The sequence below is a fragment of the Micropterus salmoides genome, unplaced genomic scaffold (genome assembly GCF_014851395.1).
Source record: "Micropterus salmoides isolate LMB-PRFRI ecotype aquatic unplaced genomic scaffold, ASM1485139v1 Ms_hic_scaffold_18, whole genome shotgun sequence".
NCBI classification, from domain to species: domain Eukaryota; kingdom Metazoa; phylum Chordata; class Actinopteri; order Centrarchiformes; family Centrarchidae; genus Micropterus; species Micropterus salmoides.
The window spans coordinates 16,454,326-16,476,384 of NW_024040928.1; the positions used below are offsets into that span (position 1 = coordinate 16,454,326).

General features: G+C 40.6%; 1 protein-coding gene across 5 annotated transcripts in view; it reads right to left on the reverse strand.

Moving 5' to 3' along the window:
• stxbp5a (syntaxin binding protein 5a (tomosyn)) overlaps window positions 1-22,059 on the reverse strand; it is a 106,136-nt gene that overhangs the window by 44,450 nt on the left and 39,627 nt on the right. For all 5 annotated transcript variants that reach the window (XM_038727158.1, XM_038727160.1, XM_038727159.1 and 2 more), the window contains 3 exons: window positions 19,539-19,620; window positions 18,372-18,472; window positions 4,307-4,441 (listed from right to left, as the gene is read on the reverse strand). In XM_038727158.1, the coding sequence (XP_038583086.1) occupies window positions 4,307-4,441; window positions 18,372-18,472; window positions 19,539-19,620 (318 nt within the window). The remainder of the gene's footprint in view (window positions 1-4,306; window positions 4,442-18,371; window positions 18,473-19,538; window positions 19,621-22,059) is intronic.

The window sequence follows — 22,059 nt, forward strand, 5'->3', positions numbered from 1 at the left end:
GTACTGAACAAGATGATTTAAAGCAGCATTTGCCTTTTTACTTTTTACTATTTATCTGTAAGTGCATCTGGTGTTGGAAGGCTGTGTCTCCCAGGAAAGGTCACTGTACTGGCCCTACATCTGCAACATGGGTTTCCTGGAACCACTGTAAATGGTTTTGAGGATACTGGAGGCTGAGACTTTTCCCTAGTAGTACAGTACATGCAAAACACAATACAGTGGAACATACGTAGAGGCATGAAAAATGTTCAAAAAAGTATTCACAATAGCTTCAGGGTCCTTAGTGGGAGAGTGGAAGAAAATGAAAGGGGACAGGACAGAAGAGGCCTCAGGCCAACATGTTCATGTGAACGATGTGTCATAGTAAGCTGTTAAGATTTGACCACTCCTGTTCCACTTCCCCCCAAGCTCACTGTAGCCAGTGACCGTATAGCTGAATCAAATCAAACACAAACAGATGCTGCCAGGTATAAATAAATAAACATTATTGCATATACAGTGCATACATGCATACAAATTATGCTTATGAACAAACACAGATTCACATGTGGCCTTACTGCAATGTCCTTAACGCCTATAGCACTGACTGAACTATAGCGCAATGCCGTTGGTTATTTACTGTAGGATATGTGTTTGTCTAATCGTCTTTTCAGTACCGTAGCTTGGGAACAGAGGCATGAGTCATGTCATACAAACACACAGAGAACTGGCCTAGCCACGCCTGGGGCCACTGGCACAGCTACTGCAGCTTGGATGATGAGGGATGATGACCCCAGTACACACCATATCCTAGGATAGTAGAACAGAGGTGCAGTGGGCAGGGATTGATATAAAATATATGAAAGATTGCTTCAATAGCACTATGTGTACAGCCGGTGATGTGGCTATTGGTTAATTTACCTGTGAGTGAAGTGTTCCTCTCAAAACTGAAACTAATTAAAACATATCTGAGAAGCACCATGGCACTGGCGATTAAAAAAAATAATAATAATATGGCCTTAAAGGAAAAGCTTGTTCTTCACAGTAAAGTTGTGTTACAATCTAAGCTGTGTGTGCAGGTGGGCTTTTTTACAATAACTTCGTGTAAAATCCTGAACTCTGCCACAGTGAGTAATGAGGACAAGTCAAATACGGAGTGCCATGGTTAGCTCCCCCAATCATGGCCATCGCAGGATCAGCACCTAGAGAGCGGTTGTGACACTTTATAGTTTGTAGTATCCTCTCTATAAAAGAAAACCCATATGCTCTGCGGTGCAGGAAAGGGGCTCTCTCAGGGTTTTTGCATTTCAGATGATGATATAAAGCAGAGAAAAGCAGTACTTTCTTTCATCTGAGAAACTGCAACCAGTAAACCAGCAAACTATTAAATAAACAATTATTCAACGGTAAAGATTTTTTTGTCAGTACATTTTCGTCACTTGACTTATCGCTACAGTGCTAATTCGTTAATTTAGATCAAGTGCAATCTTCCTCTGATGACAGCATCAGAAGAGAACAATGGGAAAGGTACAGGGGCCAGTGTATCTGGACTGCCACCCTACAAACCCCACAGCTGGCAGGGAGACACAAGGAGAGAGAATAAGAGAATCACCTCATGCCTCTCTGATCTGCATCAAAGCAAACCATAGACACACAGTCATACAATCCAACAGCTATGCAAACTGAGAGCATCTGTGACAAGAATATATTCCCGGCCTTCTTCGTGTCCCACAGAATGGCTGTGTGAGTGATGGGGCCTGTACCAAAACCTAATTTCCCTCAAAGTTATTGTGCAGGGCTACAGTTTGGATGCAAACAACAACATGTCAAGGAAGGTTTTGTGGCTTAACAAAGCTGTTGCGGAACAGAATGTTAAGTTAGACGATGTATGATGATTTGTACAATCTTGGGGTGGGCTGAGGAGGTTAGAGGAAAGAATGTGGAGAATGTGTTAGAGGAAAGAAAGAGGAGGAGCACATATGTAAGGTCAATATGGCTCATATTACAGCACACTGTATGTCACTTGTATGTACATTTGTATGTACGTGTCATTGTATTATTGCAAAATATAAACAGAGATTTAGATTATTAAATTATCTTCGACTAGCAACATGGTGGTGTACTTGCTGTAATGTTTACTGCTTCTGTAATTTGTGATGTCGAGGAAGGTGGGTATTGAGGCCATTTAAAATTCCTCTAACAGGCTGTGTGACCTTTTGTTTGATGTGAATGTGGCATAAGGTTCTATTTCTAATTCTAATATAAACTCCAGTGTTTTGGGAAGGATTAATCTACCTTTTAGGAAAGTCCCTTCAGAGGTTATGGTTCATGTAGTCAAAAAGGATTTGCCACCAAACCAGAAAATAGTAAAACATTTAACATTTATACATAATTGTGTGTTTTCTAAATAATATTTCACTTTTGCATATAAAGCACCATGAGGGTACAGGTCCTTATAGTTGAAATTACCTGATTTTTCTTTAGGGATGCTTTCACATTTGTTGTGGGGACAGCCCAGCTGACGGTGAGTGTCCTGGTTTTACTTTTTTTTTCTCACTTTATTTCACCCATTGTTTTGCTCTGCCTGCCTCCCTGTGTTCTCCTCCTCTCTCCCTCGGCTCCTGAGCCCAGCCAACTACCTACACCTGCACCTCATCAGCCACCTCGTCAGCCTGCCACACCTGCCAGTAATCAACCTCATCCCAGACTGTATTTCAACCCCGGTTCTCCACACCATCCTCGCTTGATCGTCGTTGCTCCTTACCCGGTGCCACCTCTACGTCCAGGCTCTCATGATCCTTGTTTTGGGGCTGGGCTCATCCTCCGGTCCTCACCTCTTGGGCTTCCTCCACGGCGCCCTCCCGGCTCCTCCCTGCTCCTCGGTCCTCCGTGCCCGTGTCCCCTGGCGTCCACCTCTCCTCCCTCACCTCTTCTCTAGCCCCCTCCGTGAACCCTCAATAAAACCTCCTTCCCTCTGAGTGTTGCGTTTGGGTCCTTTCTGTCCCATCTCCTAACAACATTACCCTTTTCACGGGCGGCTGTGGCTTAGCAGGTAGGGCAGCTGACTGTGTGTCAGACAGGATGACTAAATATACAAATGCACATATTCTTCATAATAATAAGGTGGTGCCTCATAGAAAGCACTTTTTCATGACCACAGGAACAGCTTTGGAATAGATGTGATGTTGAAACAATGTGTGGAAGGGCAGGGGAAACACACATTGATGTCTAGGTGAAGAGGAGCGGAAGGTACTGTAGGTGAAGGGGGGGAAAAGAGGAGTTAAGCAATGGTATTGCTTGTCCTTCCGACAAGTAGCACCCCAGTATCTACCTCTCTATCTTATCGTCCACATCTACCCTCTATCTCGTCTTTGTCACTCTGTACCTCCCTCTTCTGTCCTTTCCCCCCCTTTAATCGGAAAACTTTTGCATCTAACTCTCTATCCTCACCTATCCACATGACTCCTCTTCTGAACCATCTCCTGCTCTGCCCTCTGTTACCTGCATTTATCCCTCTGTCACCGCTCCATTCCTCTCCTTCATCACTCGTCCTCCCTGCGTGTCCTTTTCCCCAGGCAAAAGCCCTGTCTCACCCATTCCACTCCTGTCTCCTCTGTCATACATTCTGCCGTCTCCTCTCTCTCCCACCACTCACTCTCGCCTCTTCTTCCCTGCAGCGCTGTCGACGAGACGAGACGTCTGTGAGTACCATACACTGATCTCGGCAGACACCTGTTCCACCCCCTCCCTCCCTCCTCCTCTCTCCCCTCTCTCTGCAACCACACACACACACACTCACACACACACACGCACAGGAGGGGATGAGGGGAAAGCGTGAAGCAAAATGCTCCAGTGAATAATTTAAGTCTCTACAGCAGGGAACCAAAATGGAGCCTGTCAAGCAGACAGATCCATTGAAACAGCAAAGCGACAGGTCGCTCACTTCCTGGAGTCCGATACTGTGCCTGGAAATGATAGACTGACTAATGATTCTTGCTTATCTCATTACATTAAAACTACAATAACCTACTGAAAGGTAAAATGCTGAATACACAGCATCCCTCATCTCACTTAAGTGCTGCAAGGTGAGTCAATAGACCCTGAGATCAGTGTTGCAGTGCTGGCGATATCAGTTTGATTCCTACAGGGTTCAAATATTGATCTACTTATCAGTGACTCCTTTTGGATAAGAACACCCTCCATATGGCACAAAACCTATACTGCATTAGAAATTGTGCAGTATATGAAGAAGAAGACGAAGGAGAGAGCAAAAGCAAGGAACTTAAGGGGCATTAAGAGAGCAGCATCAGTGGGCAGTAACACTCACAGTTCAATGGCTTTGTTCCACATGATGACGTAGCCTGAGAGCGTAAAGGACTCCACGTTGACGATGTGGATGTTCCCTCGTTCTGTGCCAATGTACAACCATTTACTCTGGAAGGGCAGGTGGCAGAAAGTTATTCTGTGAAGAGAAGGACAGGAGACATGAGTTGAAAGAGCAGAGAAAAAAGCAGGGAATGACAGAGGGGAGGAGGAAAAACGGTGGACAAACCAGGGGGAAAGATGCAGACATCCGAGAGAGAAAGAGGCTTCTCAAAAATCGCTCGACATCCAATTTTAACAAGAGACAAATTATGCGAAACTTTGAGAGGATTATTTACCACTCGATCAGGTCAAAGCAGTCGAGATGAGAGTGGCTAACCAAAGAGATTTTTGAGCCATTCAATCAGCGCCTTCTCTCCAGACCTACAAGATACATGAGGGCAAAGAGACACCCATAATTCTCCTGTTTTCATCATCACCCCCCTCCATCTCCTCTTTTCATCCATCCATCAGACTTAAGTTTAATGAGAGGTTATAAACTCTTCCCTCCTTAACGGTGGCTATCCATTCATATTCTCATCCCTTTTTCATCATTTTGTTCTTTCATCCATCCGCTGCTTCAACCTCCAATCCATCTGAGGAATAATAATGTTCAACCTTGGTAATCCAGCTTGCTAATGTTTCAAGGTCGTCCAGCTCCTCCAGTGATCCTTGCACAGTGGTTTGAGCTACACCTGAAGACTTCAGTGGCCTGTATTTTTAAGACAAAGCCCCTGGTACATCAGAAATAAATTAAATAAATCTTCTTCATCCATTATTTCCAACAAGAAGGACACACTGGAGTACTTGCCCTGCGTTCGTGACAGATTAGCTCATGTTTGGCAATGGAATCACTCTGCACATCAAGTTTAATATTTGAATGCAATATCTGCTGTCAAAGACGGATTGAGTAGATACAGTGGTATGTCAGAAGAAACAAAATAACAGTATGTCAAAGAAAAGAGAATATTACATTCATTTAAAATAAACTGAGTTTTCTTTTTGTAATCAGATCAAATGTTATCTTCGTCAGAGATTAATTGATACAACTGGTTTTACATTTATGGCTTGGCCCTGTGCAGTATTCCAGGAAAGATCATGATAACCCCTTCCCCTGTAACCCTGTGCTTCAATTACTTTTTCCAAACTACAAATATGTTTTGCAGGGAAAAATATGATTATCTACATAAAATAAATAAATATCAACATAACTAGGACACATTTTAATTGAATGTATCTGGAAAATATTCACTACACATATATTTAATTTGTCTTCCACACAATATCCACTCCTGGCAACTAAAGCATGATTGATGATGACATTTTTAGGGTTAAAGACAAGTCAAAGCAGCTGGGTATAGTTGGGGGGAAAAAAATGTCATCTTGGTTAAAAATTAACCAAAACGTGCAATCTTCACCTGACATAACCAAGTGTTTTAGTAGCTTAAAACAAATGACATGTGGGATGCAGGAGTCCCACTCTGGTCTCTGAGTCTCTGGTATAAATGTCATGTAAGCTGTACCTAACACATGTAAGGCCTGGCACTTCCTGAACTGGGTTAAATGTTTCATGTGAATTTAATGTAGGCAGTAATTATATTTTCTCCTAAACATATTAGGCAAAGGATATTAGTTGTATGTATATGTATGTTGTTGGAGAAAGGGTTAAACAGGAAAATTATCCTACAGACATACTGTACATACCAAACACGGATCTGTGTAAACATGACCTTGCAGTGACTTTGACTGTCATATCTGTGTGTTTTCGTGCATCTCTCCATCTCATCTATTCCATCTCTGCCCCCAAGTGCTCTGCTCTTGAATGAATATGTTAATTTTTATTTTGGAGGAGAGGGATCAGGCTACTTGACATAAATCTCATTCACACAGTCCAAAAATGTGTACAGAGACACACCAAACCACACACAAAACAACTCTTAACCCACATTTACATGCAGCAAGAAAAAGGCCTAGCTTAAATATCAAATAAAGTATTTAAATCTCAGTGTAAGTTGACTTAGAGCAATGACTTTTCTTGCAATCCTTTCTTCTGCAACATATTTTATATACAGTACTAATTTGATTTGCTAAACACATTTTGTCTACTAGATTGCATTCAGGAGCAATGTTGTTCCAAAAAAAAAAATCTTTAAACACAGAGGTCATTGGGACTAGTTTAGTGATAGGTGAAAGCACAGGACTCTGATATAGGAGACTGTGTTCTAGCACCCAGCTACTGCTGTAAGTGATCTTGGTTTTGGTTTAATATTAAAGTCAACATGTCCTGTCTCAAAGTCAGTGATGACTTTTTCCATTATGTAACCAAGAGCACAACTTTCCCTAAACTTTAACTGAGACTTAGTTGGCTTAAGATTAACATGCTGAAAACAATCGGTCAGAAAAACAAATGAAATATGTTGACAAATACTTTCATTTTAAATGTTTGTCGATTAAAAACGTAATCCAGGGAGCATTGTTTCGAAAAATTGTAATTTGTACATGTATATAGTAGGGCTGGGCACGTTAACACATTAATTAATTAACGCCAACAGTTGTTTTATAGCGCATTAATGCAGTATTTATTATTATTATTTTGAAAGTGAATCTGAATACACATACAGTCAAACCATGAGTCACAGGAGGGGTGGGATTTTGATCAGCCTGCAAATCAGTCACCCAAACAAGCAGTGGAGGGAGGCTTCGGCAGACTACGCTGGATGCAGCATGTGGGAGAAGTAGGTAAACAAAAGCAAGACAAGCGATCAAATGCCACAGCGAAGTGGATAGCTACACACTGCATGTTGATTAGTGTAGCCTATTTAACTCAGGATAGAATTATAGGCTACATAACTTTACCTGATAAGCCTTCATCTAGTTTTGCGAGGATGCTCTGCGATGCGAATTCCTATTTATTAAAAGTAATAGATTTAGGTAACTCACAAACAGGGGGGATCAGTCTCTCTTCCAATGATTTGTGCTGCGCGTCAAGTTCAAGACAATTGAACTTCGGCGGTGGGCGGGCATGTGCGTGAGGCAGCCACTTCACCTCACTCTAAGAGGGACACTTGCTACTGAACATAGACTGTTTCTGCTGCTCCCTAATAAAAGAAAAATGTTTCTGCTGATACCTGTTCAGAAAAAAAACAACAAGAAAACAGATTTATAGTAAAACTTTGATTAATAGCCCAGGCATTTATTTGCTAAAGTCACTGAATTGACCCTGCATATATTTGGGACAGGCCTTTAATTCCACTTGCACAAAACTGAAGTAGGCTACTATGAAACAGTTTATTTATTTCAAACAGAATATTACTTGTACAAAAATTATCCAATATCAAATACACTTCATTTGATCTAGCGCTGAGCTATGTGCTTTTATTTTGAAGGCAGCAACGTAACGAAAACAACAATAGGGTGCAGGATAAGAGAAATGTGGCAGAAGTTAGCAGACAGAGAGCGATAGACTTCACTTGACAGTATTCACAACTTGGACAAATTTTTATGAAAAGCTGTTTTGATTCTTTTGACCTTTACAGACTAAAGGAATATAAATAATCAATCACATCTGGACTTAAGGAACACTGTTTTTTCCTTTTCATCTCTTGTAGCATGTCGGTTACACCAGTAAATCTTTAAGAATTAGACTTCGGGGCTTGTTGTTTCCGTTAATTTAACTGAACGATTGAATTGTGAAGAATCTAACCGATCTAACAATGTGTAGCATATCCATACTGACATATTGATCATACGTTTACACATTAATGTTTGTATTAACTTAGAAGCAGCTAAAGCGGGTGACTCCGCAGTGTTTAAGAAGTTTTATACATTCAAAGAACTTATTTAAAAACCAGACCAGGCGTTTAATGGAGTTTATTACTGCGTTTATTTGTCAAAATGTGTTCCCACACCAGGCTAGTACACGGGGTAGGCTGCTATTTGGGACTTGGCTATTACTTGAAGTTTTACGATATATATGTTAACCTGTTGCTCAGAAGGTAGCTGTTATGATGTTATGATTGTGGCTCTGGTGGTAACTTGTTTTAGTTAGATAAAAGGTAATGCCCTGGCAGTGGCAAATAGCTTTTGTTTTATATTTGATGTGATTACATTAATGTTTAAGTTGAGACTTACAAGAAATATTTTATTGCTACTGTGTAAAGGGAATACTGCTGGTAAAAAGCACCTTAATTGTTTAAAGTGTTTGCAAACCACATGATATTGCACTTTTGTGTATATAGCCGTACATTTAAATTAAAAGTGCGCAATACACTACTTCATTATAGAATTCATTATTGAATTTTGCACATAACAATGCAATTAATGCAATTAATCGCAGAAAATCATGCGATTAATCGCAATGTAAAACACATTTTAATCTTTGCCCAGCACTAGTAGATAGTAGTATAGTATATGAACACAATTCCTAGGAGACAGAGTTGCAAGAGTATGAGCTGCCTTACTAACATGGACAGTTGATCACACACACACTTAACAAAGCAAGATAACTTAAGAACTACATGACTTTTCATGACAACTTGTGGCATCTTTATATCCAGTAGGCAGACTGTCTACAGACAGATGTGCCTCATCTATGCATACGAGGGCCCAATGAGAGTGTTGGTTTTGTAAAATACAACCACTCTGTGTGCATGGATGTCTATTTGTCTCATATTTATGTGCCTGTACATGCTTGTGTGTGTTTACATTTGCATGTGTACATGCTACTCAGCATCTGATATGAATTAATGTTGTATCTAAATGTTTGATCTGTGTATGTGCACACACACAAGATAACTGATGAAGTGTTTGGAGAGCCAGCATGAGAGAGCCAACTGAGAGGCAGTGTCAGGGGCATAATTATACAAATTTGCTCGCAATTTAGAAGTGTGTGTCCCTTTCTGTGTGTGTGTGTGTGTGTGTGCGTGTCTCTGTGCATGTAAATATGCACCCAATTGTTTGTGCAAGTGTACTTATGTGTGCGTGTGATTGTGTTCACACTTGTTGTTGCATGCACGTGTCTCCTGGTGAAATCTCCGGCTTCAAGTGGTCACGACACACAAAGGCAGCTGCCAGCTTGCAGGCTCAGGGCCAAATACATTGCCTCGGAAATGACAGACGCCTGCCACACACATACACACACACACACAACTCTGAGGCTAGCTGCACTGTAGGCTAGACATATGAGAGCACGGTTCACTTCAAATGAATTGGGGACTTCAGAAAATCATCATTTGTAATGCATGGTTTTATGTCATGTTCCTATTAAAGAGGACCACTGCTACAAATGGAGTAATCTGTACCCGAGTGGCATTAGAAAGACACCAGTTTGAATAATTTTGGAACACAGGAAACAGGGGATATAGACACAGACGCAGAACAACAGGCAGAGTAGATGCAGTTTTACAGACTTTATTGACAATATGTGTAGCTTACAACTGAGGTGAGACAGGCAGACCAAAATAAGGCAATAATAAAACACCCCAAAACTGTGACACATTTGATCTAGTGTTGCTTCCCTGTTTCTGAACAACTTTTAATAAAATGCCCTTGAGCAAATCATTGACCACTAACTGCTGAATGGTTAAAAAGACAATAATGTACAAAAAGGATATTTCTTTGTTCCTGTAATGAGAGTGTCTTTGCTGCAGCAAAACAGTGATAGTACAGTGACTGAGCTTTAATATTATGTAAGAATATAATGTATCAAAACATTTTAATTAAAGAGGTATGCTTGTGTGCACAATAACTTTAGGTAAAGCGTACAGAAAGAGGATGAGGAATGATTTTGTTTCAAAATATAATAATACTTGTCATATACTGTATATTAATCAAAGCTGTATCTGTTAATCCTCTGCTGTATCATTTGGCCAATATTCTTGTTTAAAAGGATCAGAACATAAAGGAGTTTTAGAATAATTTAGAGTGCTTTTTTTTTGGAATTGGTGATTCGGGCAAAGACAATGCAAAAAAAAAGCTGATTAAAGAGGTGGTATTATGCTTTTTGGCTTTTCCCCTCTCCTTTATTGAGTTATATCCCTTTTTTGTGCATGTAATAGGTTTGCAAAGTGAAAAAGCCCAAAGTCCAGCCCAAAGGGAGTTCCCATCTCCCACAGAAAGCACTGCTCTGAACTGCAGCTCGTTTGTAGTCCAGCTGTTTCCCTTCCTTCACTGTGACGTCACAATGAAAACGTGTCATAAAGCTTGCCAAGCAGCTAGCGGGGGTCAGGCACGCCCTTAAACCAAGCTAGTCTGAGCAGAGGCCCTTTTATTTTAGTTAAGCCCCTTTTCCACTGCACAGTACCAGCTCGACTTGGCTCGACTCGCCTTTGTTTGGTTTTCCATTGTAGAAATGTTGTACCTGTACCTGCTTCCAGGTACTTTTTTCATATCACCTCACATCCGTCGAGGTTCCAAGCGAGCTGAGGGATACTAAAATGTAACCTGAAAACACAGCAGACTGCTGATTGGTCAGAGAGAATATTCACTATTCACTGCATCATCATCACGTGCGCCAGAGAAGAGGCCAGCAACATAAAGTTTTATATTTTACAGTTTCCATATGCAATTTCATCACTAAATCCACTTCTGAGAAGTTTTGAGGTGAGAAATCAACTGTGTAGATTTCGAATATTGACAGTTTTATGAGAAGTGATGGCGGAACAAAAATGTATTGAATATTTTTGGAGTTGAGGAGCTCTGCAAGTGGCTGGTTGGGATGCCTGTGCCAACCCGCGGGAGGAGCAGGCGAGGCCGGCCAGCCGCCCGCTCACAGACCACTGCAGCAACAACAGCAGAGGAAAACACAGCTGGAAGGTTTTTATACCGCTTATCTGTCTTTACATTCTGTGTAATGTTGAAACGTTTTAACTTAAAAAAGAGAAAGCTGTGTGGATCGCTGGTGTGTGTCGCATTGAACATTACGTTACGGCAGTTGTGTGTGGCATCGCTATGACGACAAGCTACGTACTATCTCCGGGTACTATCTGCAATGGAAAACGGAGCAGGGCCGAGTAGAGTCGAGTCTATCAATTTGCGCTATGGTAGCACTTTTCGGCAAGGCAGCGTAGATCGTCAGAACACCGTTTAGTCCTAAAAGACGATGCAACTCCGACTCTGTTTGGGCCTGGAAATTCACAATCACAACCTGTAAGTATGCTTTATTGGTTGTGAATTATATTCAAAATAAACACCAATGTATGGAAGATTTAATTGGACTTTAATATTTGTAACCCACAGACAATATACAAATGTGTACAATGATGCGCAAATATTTCACAATCTGCAAATGTGTATTTTTACATTTGTGATGTGTAAAATCATATCCACAAAAATACAGGGTGATGTGTACACACAAAACCGTTTTTCCACATTTGCAGATTACTTCCTGTGAATTTGTGGGTCACGTTACATTTGTAAGTTCCTTTTTACACATTTGTGGAATTTTGTCCAATGTGTACTGCGGAGATCTGTAAATAAACATATACACAAATATCTCACAACCTAAAACATGTATTTTTACATTTGTGTTGTGTAAAATCATATCCACAAAAATACAGTGTGATTTGCAAATACACAATTTAATCTGTACAAAGATTCTATTTCACATACAAAGTGCTATTTACGCATTTGTAGATCCATTTCTACACACAAAACTGTTTTTACACATTTGCGGATTGCTTCCTGTCAATTTGCAGGTCACGTGACATTTGTAACTTCCTTTTTACACATTTGTGGAATTTTGTCCACTGTCCTGCTGAGATCTGTAAACAGAGATGTGTAGGTTTGAGAGTAATTTACTAGCTACACCAGCAGGTGGCAACAGCGACATCCTCTCCCATGAATTGAAAGGATATTCACGGCACCAGTGCCCTCTGCACGGCACTAGCTAGCTTCATCCTCATCGGTAGGTACAGAAAAATTTAGATGCAGTAGAGTCCAGTGGGCCAGCAGTTGTTGTAAACGTTGGCTAACACAGCTAAAGTTATAGCTCTAATGCTAATGTTACACCTGATGTCAAAGCTACTGAGCAAACGTTCAAATTGTTTGTCCAATTTTTTATGTAAAATTGAGTTGAAATATGGTGATTTTTGTAGTGGTTTATGGTAAGATGTGGAACAATGATGTTGTGTTGTTGTGGACTAGTAACTTATACCATCTGCTAGGTTACGGTCGCAGTCTGAAGCGGCTTTGATTTGGATCACACAACCTTGTTACTTACGACCTGCCCTTCTCTGCTTCTGATTGGTTAGTAGTCCTTACCTGGGAATTGCGCATGTGCAACTCCCAAAAAAGATTTTTATACAAGTAAGAGGCATCACTATGTAGCTCAAGAGCGGAGCGAACAACACATAGGGTGAAAAGAGGAGCTGCAGCAATGTGCAGTATGAGAAAAATATGGTGTTTTTTGAAAATTAGACCATGTTCTGGTACAACCCCTAATTAAGATTTTTAACCTGAAAATGAGCATAATACCACCTCTTTAAGGTTGAATAGGTTTAGGTGTTGGAAAAATTGCCCATCAATGTTGAAATAAAAACACAAATTAAATAGAATTCAATGACATACAGTATTCATTTGGCAAAGATCCACACTGGATGAAGCAGTCTGTTCTAATCTGAGAGGCCAAAGACCCCAATCTGCCCACAGGGTCTCAATTAAGAAGAAACTAATCTGATAACACACCGCACACACACACACACACACAGATTGTCTCTACAACACGTCTCCTGAGCACTTTCACACACACACTCTCTCTCTCCGCCTTATATACACAGAACACCTGCGAAAAATCAATCCGAGCCTGTGACTTTATCGTAATTAAAAAATGCAGAGGTTCATTCACCTTCACAGTTTTTAAATACATGCATTTGCACAGTTAGAAGGTTAAGTTGGAGAGAAAAGGCAGGCAGGAAGAAAAATGTTCTGGAGGGAATAAATCCTGTATCAACAGTCCAGCAGCAACCTGAATATCTCAAGAATAAACTCTACTCGGCTAAATAATTACCTTTTTCAAGTGCTTTAAGTATTTTTTATTGATGCACTACCAATGTCGACAAAATACTAAGTAGATATTTTAAGGTTTCAGAGTCTTTTACCTCGAGGGTGTTTGTGACTCCTGCTGGGATCAAACATGAGATTCAGGCTATTTCAATTCAAATATTAAGTGACTGATCAGCTTCCAGTGGCAGAGATTCAAGCAAATATCAAGAATACAATGACTTACTGTTAGTGATAGAAACAAAATCATCTTAAAACTTCACCACTGAGCAATTAAAAGTGGAGATATCAGGCCTCATTAGTACTGGCGTGAGTGTACATGTGGTGACTCTGGCTCCCCCTGTTATTATCTCCAATCATATTACCCTGCGTTGACGATTGCATCCACATCTGCAGTGCATTCCTGTGAGGCCAGGAGGTGATGAGAGCATCCTACGCCAGAATGACTCGGCAGGATTTCTTTTGCGCTCCTTCCATCCCCATACTCCTACCCACAGACTGACTCACTGCTCTCTGGCTGAGGCCCAGTCCGTCTCAACTCCTCCTCTCCTCCCTTCTCTCCTCTCTCCTAAAGCCTATGATCTGATGTGAATGGATGCTGACGCTGGGGGGGGGGCTTTCTGCAACACTGCTTTCACCCATCAACTCAAATTCTGATCAGGAGAAGGAAGGAGAGAAGAAGGAAGGAAGGTGGCAGAGAAGGATTTGTTTCGGAACAGGTCCTCAGATGATAGGAAGCGTATATATATTTCAAAAGGTGAATTAGGGTTATGTAGAAAATAAATGTCTTTAATAAAAAAAAGTTAGTGTAGAGGCACATCCAATTAAGATTTTTAGATTAGAAGTGAACCAACTACAATATTTTTTCATTTATGTTAGCCTGCACTGAAGAACCAAGCCATGCTAGCAGGTAGGAAAAAAAGATACTATTAGCAAGAGAGCTGTGCCCAGTTAATGGCAATCCATTAACGTAATAGTTCAACATTTTAAAATACAGTTAATCACTTTTTTACCAAGGGTTGGATGAGAAAATCATTATTACTGTAATGTTGGTGTGCTTAGTATGGAACTATGAAGCCAGGAAGCAATTAACCTAGCTTAGGAAACGGTTAGCCTGGCTCTCTCCAAACTATACTACGATATACTACCAAGCTCCCTCTAAAATCACAAATTGTCATGTGTTAATTAGTGAGAAGTTTCAGTTGGTTGCTGTATTTTTGAACATTGGAGAGAGCCACGCCTATCCCAGTTTCAAGTCTTTATGTTAAGCTAAGCTAATCAGCTCAAGGCTCTAGCTCAATGGTTAACACACAGACATGAAAGTGCTTCCCATCCAACTCAAAGCAAGAAACGATTTGGTAAATTTCCAAAAATTAAAACTATTCCTTGAAATACAGGTGAATAATACTACAATAAACCTTTTTATGTGTGAATCTCAGTGATTATTGATGTACCTAGAAGTATGTGGGGTATTTTAAACATGACCGTTTCATTTGAATAGTGGCAGGCTGTTGTTTCTTTTTTATTCTGTCAGGAGGCGGTCGTGGCAGTTCTGGTTGGGTGACTGTCCTTTTGTTGACAGAGGAAATGGCTGCCTTGTCCTCTACACCCTGACAAGTTAAAGTCAAGCACTGAACAAACAGTCAGAGAGGGGAAAAATAAAGGAGCAAAGGTAAAAAGTGGGAGACAGGATAGTTTGCAGTGGAATTTTATAGGTTTTACAGCTCTGTCAGATTCAATCCTGTAACTTGGCGGTCTTAAAAACTATCTACACTGTTTCTTGACTTCACTTCGACAGCCATTCTTACATTCAAACTTTCAACCTAGCTATTTCGAAATGTAACCTGATGTTATTTCTTTTGACAACTATATTGAAAAGTCTTCATTAAAGCAACAAAGGTGTGCACACCTTTTATAAAAAGAAACAAAGCAGAGAGATATTTAGCCTTTAGAATCAGAAGAGACCTTAAAAGCTTGTCAGACTGCAAGAAACTTGGCTAAACTGCATGAAAGTTGAAATAAGAGGGGCCCAACAAAAGACTGAAACACTTGTTGCCAAGGAGGATTTTTCTATGTTTTGTTGAATCAGCAAAGCCATAAAATTTTTAGAAATAATTGTATTAAAAGCAAAACATATGACTTGTTCCAAGCAGGTTTACAGGCCCAATGGCACAGAAATACCTATGACAGTTTGGCCAGTATGTCACAGAGCTAAAGGGCAAAATATATGACGATGAATGATATTATTTTTTACAGAAGCCCATAAAGAGGCTGGGTCAAGCAGCAATTTTATCATATTCACTTCCTTCCTTCTCGTCCCTGCTGCTGTACTTTGACTGCTTCTGTGTTGCACTTAACACATAGACAAATACAATCACACTTTTAAGATTCCAGTTCAGCTGAGCTGTATGACTTTGAGATGCAGGAGGAAACCAGAAACTTGATACAGAAGATGTAAACTTGTTATTATTAAGTTGAATGATTCCACACTGTCACATGTACACAGGGCAGAGTGACTGGCAGTCTGCGGGACATCAAAGCTCTCATTTGAAATTGGTGCAGAACTGCAGACTGATGTCTAATGCTCAGATCAACTAATAAGACTGTCCCACTCATGAGGTTCAAGTACTGTATTTATATTTTCTCCCTAAAATGTCCATATATTATGCTTTATGCATGGATGAAGACTGAAAGCCTGCCTTCGTGCTTTTGAAATTTTAATGGGATGAGAACAGGTAATGCGGAGTGGGATATATGGGCCCTCTCAAGCACTCCTACTGCTTGAGTGACCTGTTCCTTTCTCCTTTTGTCTTTCCAGTCAATCCTGTTACTCTTCCATTCTCAAATTCTCTAACTACTCTTCTGCACAAGCCTCTTCTTCAGCTTCTTCCCACTGCTTCCGTCTGAAATGACTTCGCAGCTCTTCCATCCCATCTTGACGTCTCTTGAGATACAGTCACTACGCTCCTCTCTGTTCTGATTCTCTAGGTCGCTGCGTTGGACGGCGGTGCTTACCAAATGTCAGAGGCGGTCAAGCGCCTCCTCAAGAACAAAACGCGCCCTAAAAGCCGCTGCCGGCCACCTGTCATTCAAATCAGACATCAGCGCTGTCTCAGATCATTTGCTCTGACGTTTAACCCATTCACCACTTTTCACTGTGACAGATCACTGGCCAATGATATGACTGGCTCTGATGGGTAATCACTGTATCTGTGATTGGAAGAGACAGTGGACACTGAATTCCTTGAGGTGAGGTGATTCTGCACTGCACTCATTTTGTATCTCAGAACTTAGACAACATTTGCTAATGAAAAAAAGTGACGTTGGAAGAAATTGGAGGGATGATGTCTTGGCTGTTTAGCATGTTTTTGTCTCTTCCATATATTATACCATCATGAATTTTTCAAAGCATACTGTTTGGCTTTATCTTCATTCAGTTTCTTTAAGAAGACATTTTTTTTTATTTCAATGTGACATTTTTAAATCTGCAAGATCTGCAAAAGGATGTTTTCCTCATGTAATTGTTGTTGTAAAAGTTGTAAAAGTGTTGGTGCATTCAAGGACAGTCTGAAATTTGCAATTTGAGAATTGACTGCTGAACATTTTAATGTAGGAAGGAACAATATTCAAAGCAAATCTCTTAAACCAAAACACATGACTGCTGGTTTGTCTTCTGAATCAGGTTTGGAGATACCTTAACTAATGCGATGCTTTTTTTGCTTGTCAGCCAGAACACAGTTCTTGGATATTGGATTGTCCTTGATGTAGCACCAAGGAGAGTTTTGGAAAGGCCCCCTGGTGCCACTTTTCTGGATAGTGGAAAGTAGAGGGGTGACAGTAAATTAAGGGGTAGAGAGCAGAGGGATGATGTGCACCAAAAGTCCCTGGACTCAAATCAGGGACGTTGCTGCTATCATATGGTCAGTTTCCCAAACCCCTACTTAGAGCTGCAACGATTAGTCAATTAAACCAATAGTGGTCAACAATTAAATTAATCGCCAACTATTTTCATAATTGAATAATTGTTCAGGGTAATTATTCTAACTAACAGATCTGATTTCAGCTTCTTCTTAAATGTGAATATTTCTTTGGGTTGTGGACAAAACAACAAGGCTTTGGCAAATTTGGCATATTTCACCATTTTCTCACATTTTATAGACCAAACAACTAATCGATAAATCCTGAAAATAATCAACAGATTAATTGATAATGAAAATAATTGTGTGACAAAACAAAGAGTTCAGCCCTCTGAAATTAATTTTACAAAACTGACTGCCTTAAATGTAATCTAATATCTCATGGTATGCTTTTAAATAAAGGAGTTGGAACTAATATTAAGTATTAATGTACACAATAGACTAAAAATGCAAATTCAGCACTATGGTTCCTAAAGGATTTCGGCCATATCATTCAGTTGGCTTCGTCTGATGAAGGTAAACTGTATTTCTCATCATGATTATCAAATCAATCTGAATCTCAGACATTTTAATTTCATACACCAATCCACCATTTGTGTGCATATGTGTACTTGCATAGCTGTGTGCCTTGTGCATATTAAATGCTTGTGTGAGTTTATGTTTATGTTCTGTGTGTGTCTGTGCACATAACAACCTGCTGGTATAAACCTTCAGGTGTTTGGGTGGCTTCACACCTGTGCCCCAGTGAGGGGAAAGCCTCAAAGGCCGAGTAAGTGACCCAAATAATGAGTGTTCAGAGAGAGAAACCGGGAGAGAGAGCATCAGCCTCTCTGTCACCTCCTGTGCTCTGTGCACAGTTTTGCAGGCGCGCAGACACATTTGCCTAATGAAATGTTGTCTGTTTGCATACAGTATGACAGTCAGCGAAAACTAACAGTTCCCACAGGCGGCAAAACTGTGACACTGGCCCTGCTCGGAAGGACACAGTTCACGTTGCATCAGAGCGAGTGTGAGGGCCTAACTGAGTAAAGGAGAGAAGGAGGAGAATGGATGTGAGACGGACACATTGACTTAGCTTTCCTTCTTGTCATTTGTAGTTTTGTGTGCAGCTCTTACCTCTCTCTGTTGAACTTGAGAGAGTGGAGGATGGCTGGTCTCTTCTGCCTCAGGTTCCACAGGTGAACACTGTCGTCAGCCAGAGCACTCACCAGCGCACCCTGTCATAACAGAAAGGGCATTTCATTTTATATACGGACAGCACATTCTCTCTGTGAGCATGAGTCACACTGCATTCCCTGGAAACTTAAATCAGGCAGCTTTCTCCCAGGTAACGATGATGATTCATAAGATGTATATGAACGTATGTGTGCGTGTAGGAGGCAATAAAAAATCTCCCTGAAGGTTTATTTGAGCTGCTGAGTCACAGTCACACAGACGCTGACACACACACACACACACACACACAGCAAACACACACAGCTAAACATGAAATACCACATTCCTCATAAATATATAGTAAATCATCAAACAAATTTTTTCTCAGTTTTTTTCCTCATATGAATCACAAAGTGCTGCAGGTACTCAATACGCATACCAGAACTGCCCATTTTAGCTGAGCAGTTACTTAATACAGGTTGGGTCAGTCGTGGGTTGAGTCACATCTGTGATTTTATAAAAGGACAAATGCAAACAACTGTAGGTTATACAACGTTGTTCCCATGCAGTGTCCTTTGAAGAAGAATGTGACCAGGTATTCGGTGCCACATTTTGATACTCAAGGCTATGAACACAGTAATGCTCAGTACTCAAAAAGTATTGAGGATTGTTACCCAGCCCTGCTGATACCAGGGGAATTTGGTCAAATGACTGATTATACTCTTGGTATACAAGCATATAAGAACGAGCGTTGATAAAACATTGAAAAGAGTGGAGGGAGATAAGCAAATAAGGGAGGTGAGTTACTTTCACACCTATCTTTCATATACCCTTCCCTACAACAGCACACAGTACAAACTACTTCTGAACATTTTAAGGCGTAAAATGCGATTACCAGGGATGAGCATTCATGAATCAGTCTGTAAGTCTTTATTAAATGATATACAGCACAGTGTACTTTTTTTATAGAAGTGGAATATTGGTGCAGGATAATAATTTTCTTTTACAATAACACAAATACCCACTGAGCTACCTGTCTTGGCTTTGTAAAACAAACTGGTGAGTACAGACGCCTGAGAAAAAAGCAGTGTGCTGTTTCTCTCATTTTTAATTTTTTTTTTTACCTACCTCATTGACAAGAAACTGTAGCTGGATGACGGCCGCTCCACTTTCGTGCTGGCAGTAACACTCCACACCTGGGCGCCCAAACCTGAAAGGTTGTCTGTCAAGGAATGTAAAGTGCCACCAAAGGGATGTGTCACCAAAACCACTAGTTTTTGTTTGCGTAGGCAGCTCAGTACGCACTGCATATGCATGAGGTTGAATGTACGGTAGCCCAGAACAAGTGCCTCAGGGTCAATTGCACCCCGCTACACCCAATTCAAAAGGTCATGACATCTGTTAGATGGTTGCCTGCTTAGGAAGGAAAATAGAATATCCAGAGTGACATTTTAATGGTCTTTCATCAGACCTTGAACATTTTCACCACGTACGACAAGGAAAGAGCTTCACATTGCAGGGCTTCAGCCTTTCTGACTCCTCGCATGCCTGTGAATCACATTCCTTTATCGAAAATACTGTAATAATTCAACATCTCATTATGTGCCCTACAATTATACACCATAGGGTTTAGTGTTACCATGGAGTATTTTATTTTAAGACAATGTTCTTGAATAAAAGCACTTAATATGCTAATTACCAAACTCTATATGTAATTCAGGTGTTCATAATGATTTGGAAATACTGACCCACTTAGTTCAGTAATAGTAGTAGTAGTATGGAGTATATAGAGATATACTGTATAGATAGATAGATTGATAGATGGATAGAGTCAAATCAAAACAGGGCAACATTGGCATTGCTGCAGAAAACTAACAGGATTGAGAGGGAGAAAATGGAGGGGGGGTTCAGATATTCAAATATATAGAAAATGAATCAGCATAGAAGAGGTGGATATTACGTGAGCAGATGAGAAAATAATAGCATGGAGGGAGAGAGAGACAGCGATGATACAGTTAAAGAAGAGATAGACAACTCTGATAAAAGATGCAGAGGAGAGAGAAAACAGGCAGAGAGGGGCGGGGAGGATGGAGGCTGGAGAAAGAAGAGAGAGAGAGGGGAAGGAGAAGGGACTGACAGAGAAAAACAAGCTTCTCTTCCTACGGACAGTGAATGGGTGAGCTTTTTGATTATATCCATTCATTCTTCCAATGACTCAGGACTATGGTGGGGGTGGCAATTTTTCATACAAGGGGCACATAGAGGTGTTAAACACTATTGCTCATCATTAGGGTATGTGTGTACAATAAATTGCCTGCAGAGGCATCCAACTAAGACACAGTTTGAACCACGCATTGACTTATGAATACAGATTAATCAGATATTATAAGAGGATCTTTCATGCATCTATATAGGAAACACAGAAAACAGGGAGGAAGACAGAGAAAGAGGTATTCCTTTAATTAAGCAGGGAAAACAACCTCACATCTTGGTAGTGACAATGGTGGCAGCAGCAACAGCCAAACAAGCGCAGCCCACCTAAAAATCGAACTCAAACTCCAATAATCAAGTCCTCCTTTCTCCCACAGTGCAAACTGTGTCTTCAACCCCCAGACAGGCACCAATGTAATTTATTACGCTGTTATGCATATAATCATTCCTGAGGTGTGTTGTCACTATCCCAATGAATAAAGCTACCACATCGACAGAGCCAGCACCACACACCTTTTCTCCCAAGCCAAAAGCCTCTAACTCAGCCCGTGCATTATGTTTTTTCCTTTGGACTGAATACACAACAAGGCGTTTATAAGTAAACAAACACACAGTTTGCATCATTTGGTCCAATATATTAACCTCTATGCAGTGGCAACTATTTAATTTATAGTTATATTAGACCACAATGTGCTGTATTGTACTCAGTTTCCCTCCCTATGCAGTATTTCAGTGTGTTTCAGCTGACTGTTTTGGTTCTCTAAAGTTACCCCCAAAAAAACAGCACCAAACAGCAAACAGACAACGTTAGCGACTACCTGATGTCCACAGTGGAGCATTTAAGCAGCTGAAGAGAGAGGTGCTTGATGGAGTCTTTAATGTTGTTCTGGATCTGCTGGATGTGTAAATAACAACTGTCATAACAAGTTCAATCGTGAATTCACAAGCATATATGTAGTCAGTGCTATAAATCACTGAAGAAGTTGTAAATGATATATTAAAGACTTAGATCTTTGGGAGAAAAATATATAAAAAGTCTGAGAGACTCATGGTCCTCAATCCAACCAGATTTATCAGAGAATGCTGACGGTCACTCTTAAATCACAACGGTGCACATGCTACTGTATCAGAGTAATACATCAGAGTGATACAGTAGCCTCTGTGCCCCCTGAAAAGCTGCCCCTCAACTCTCCAGGTGGATTAAGCTTTGCTCTCCCCCTCCTAGACATGCAATTAAAGGACTACAGCTCTGAGCCAGCGATGCCCTGACCAAGAGAAATCTACCAGCTCCACTGGATTTCAGCGAGTAAGCCCCCAGGAAGATTGAGCAGACCTAAACTATTACACCGAGATGGTGCCAGCAAGTCAATGATGAATCTTCCCTTATATGACACCTGAGTCAGTAACCACTGTCATCTGGATAACTTAGCCTCAAAAG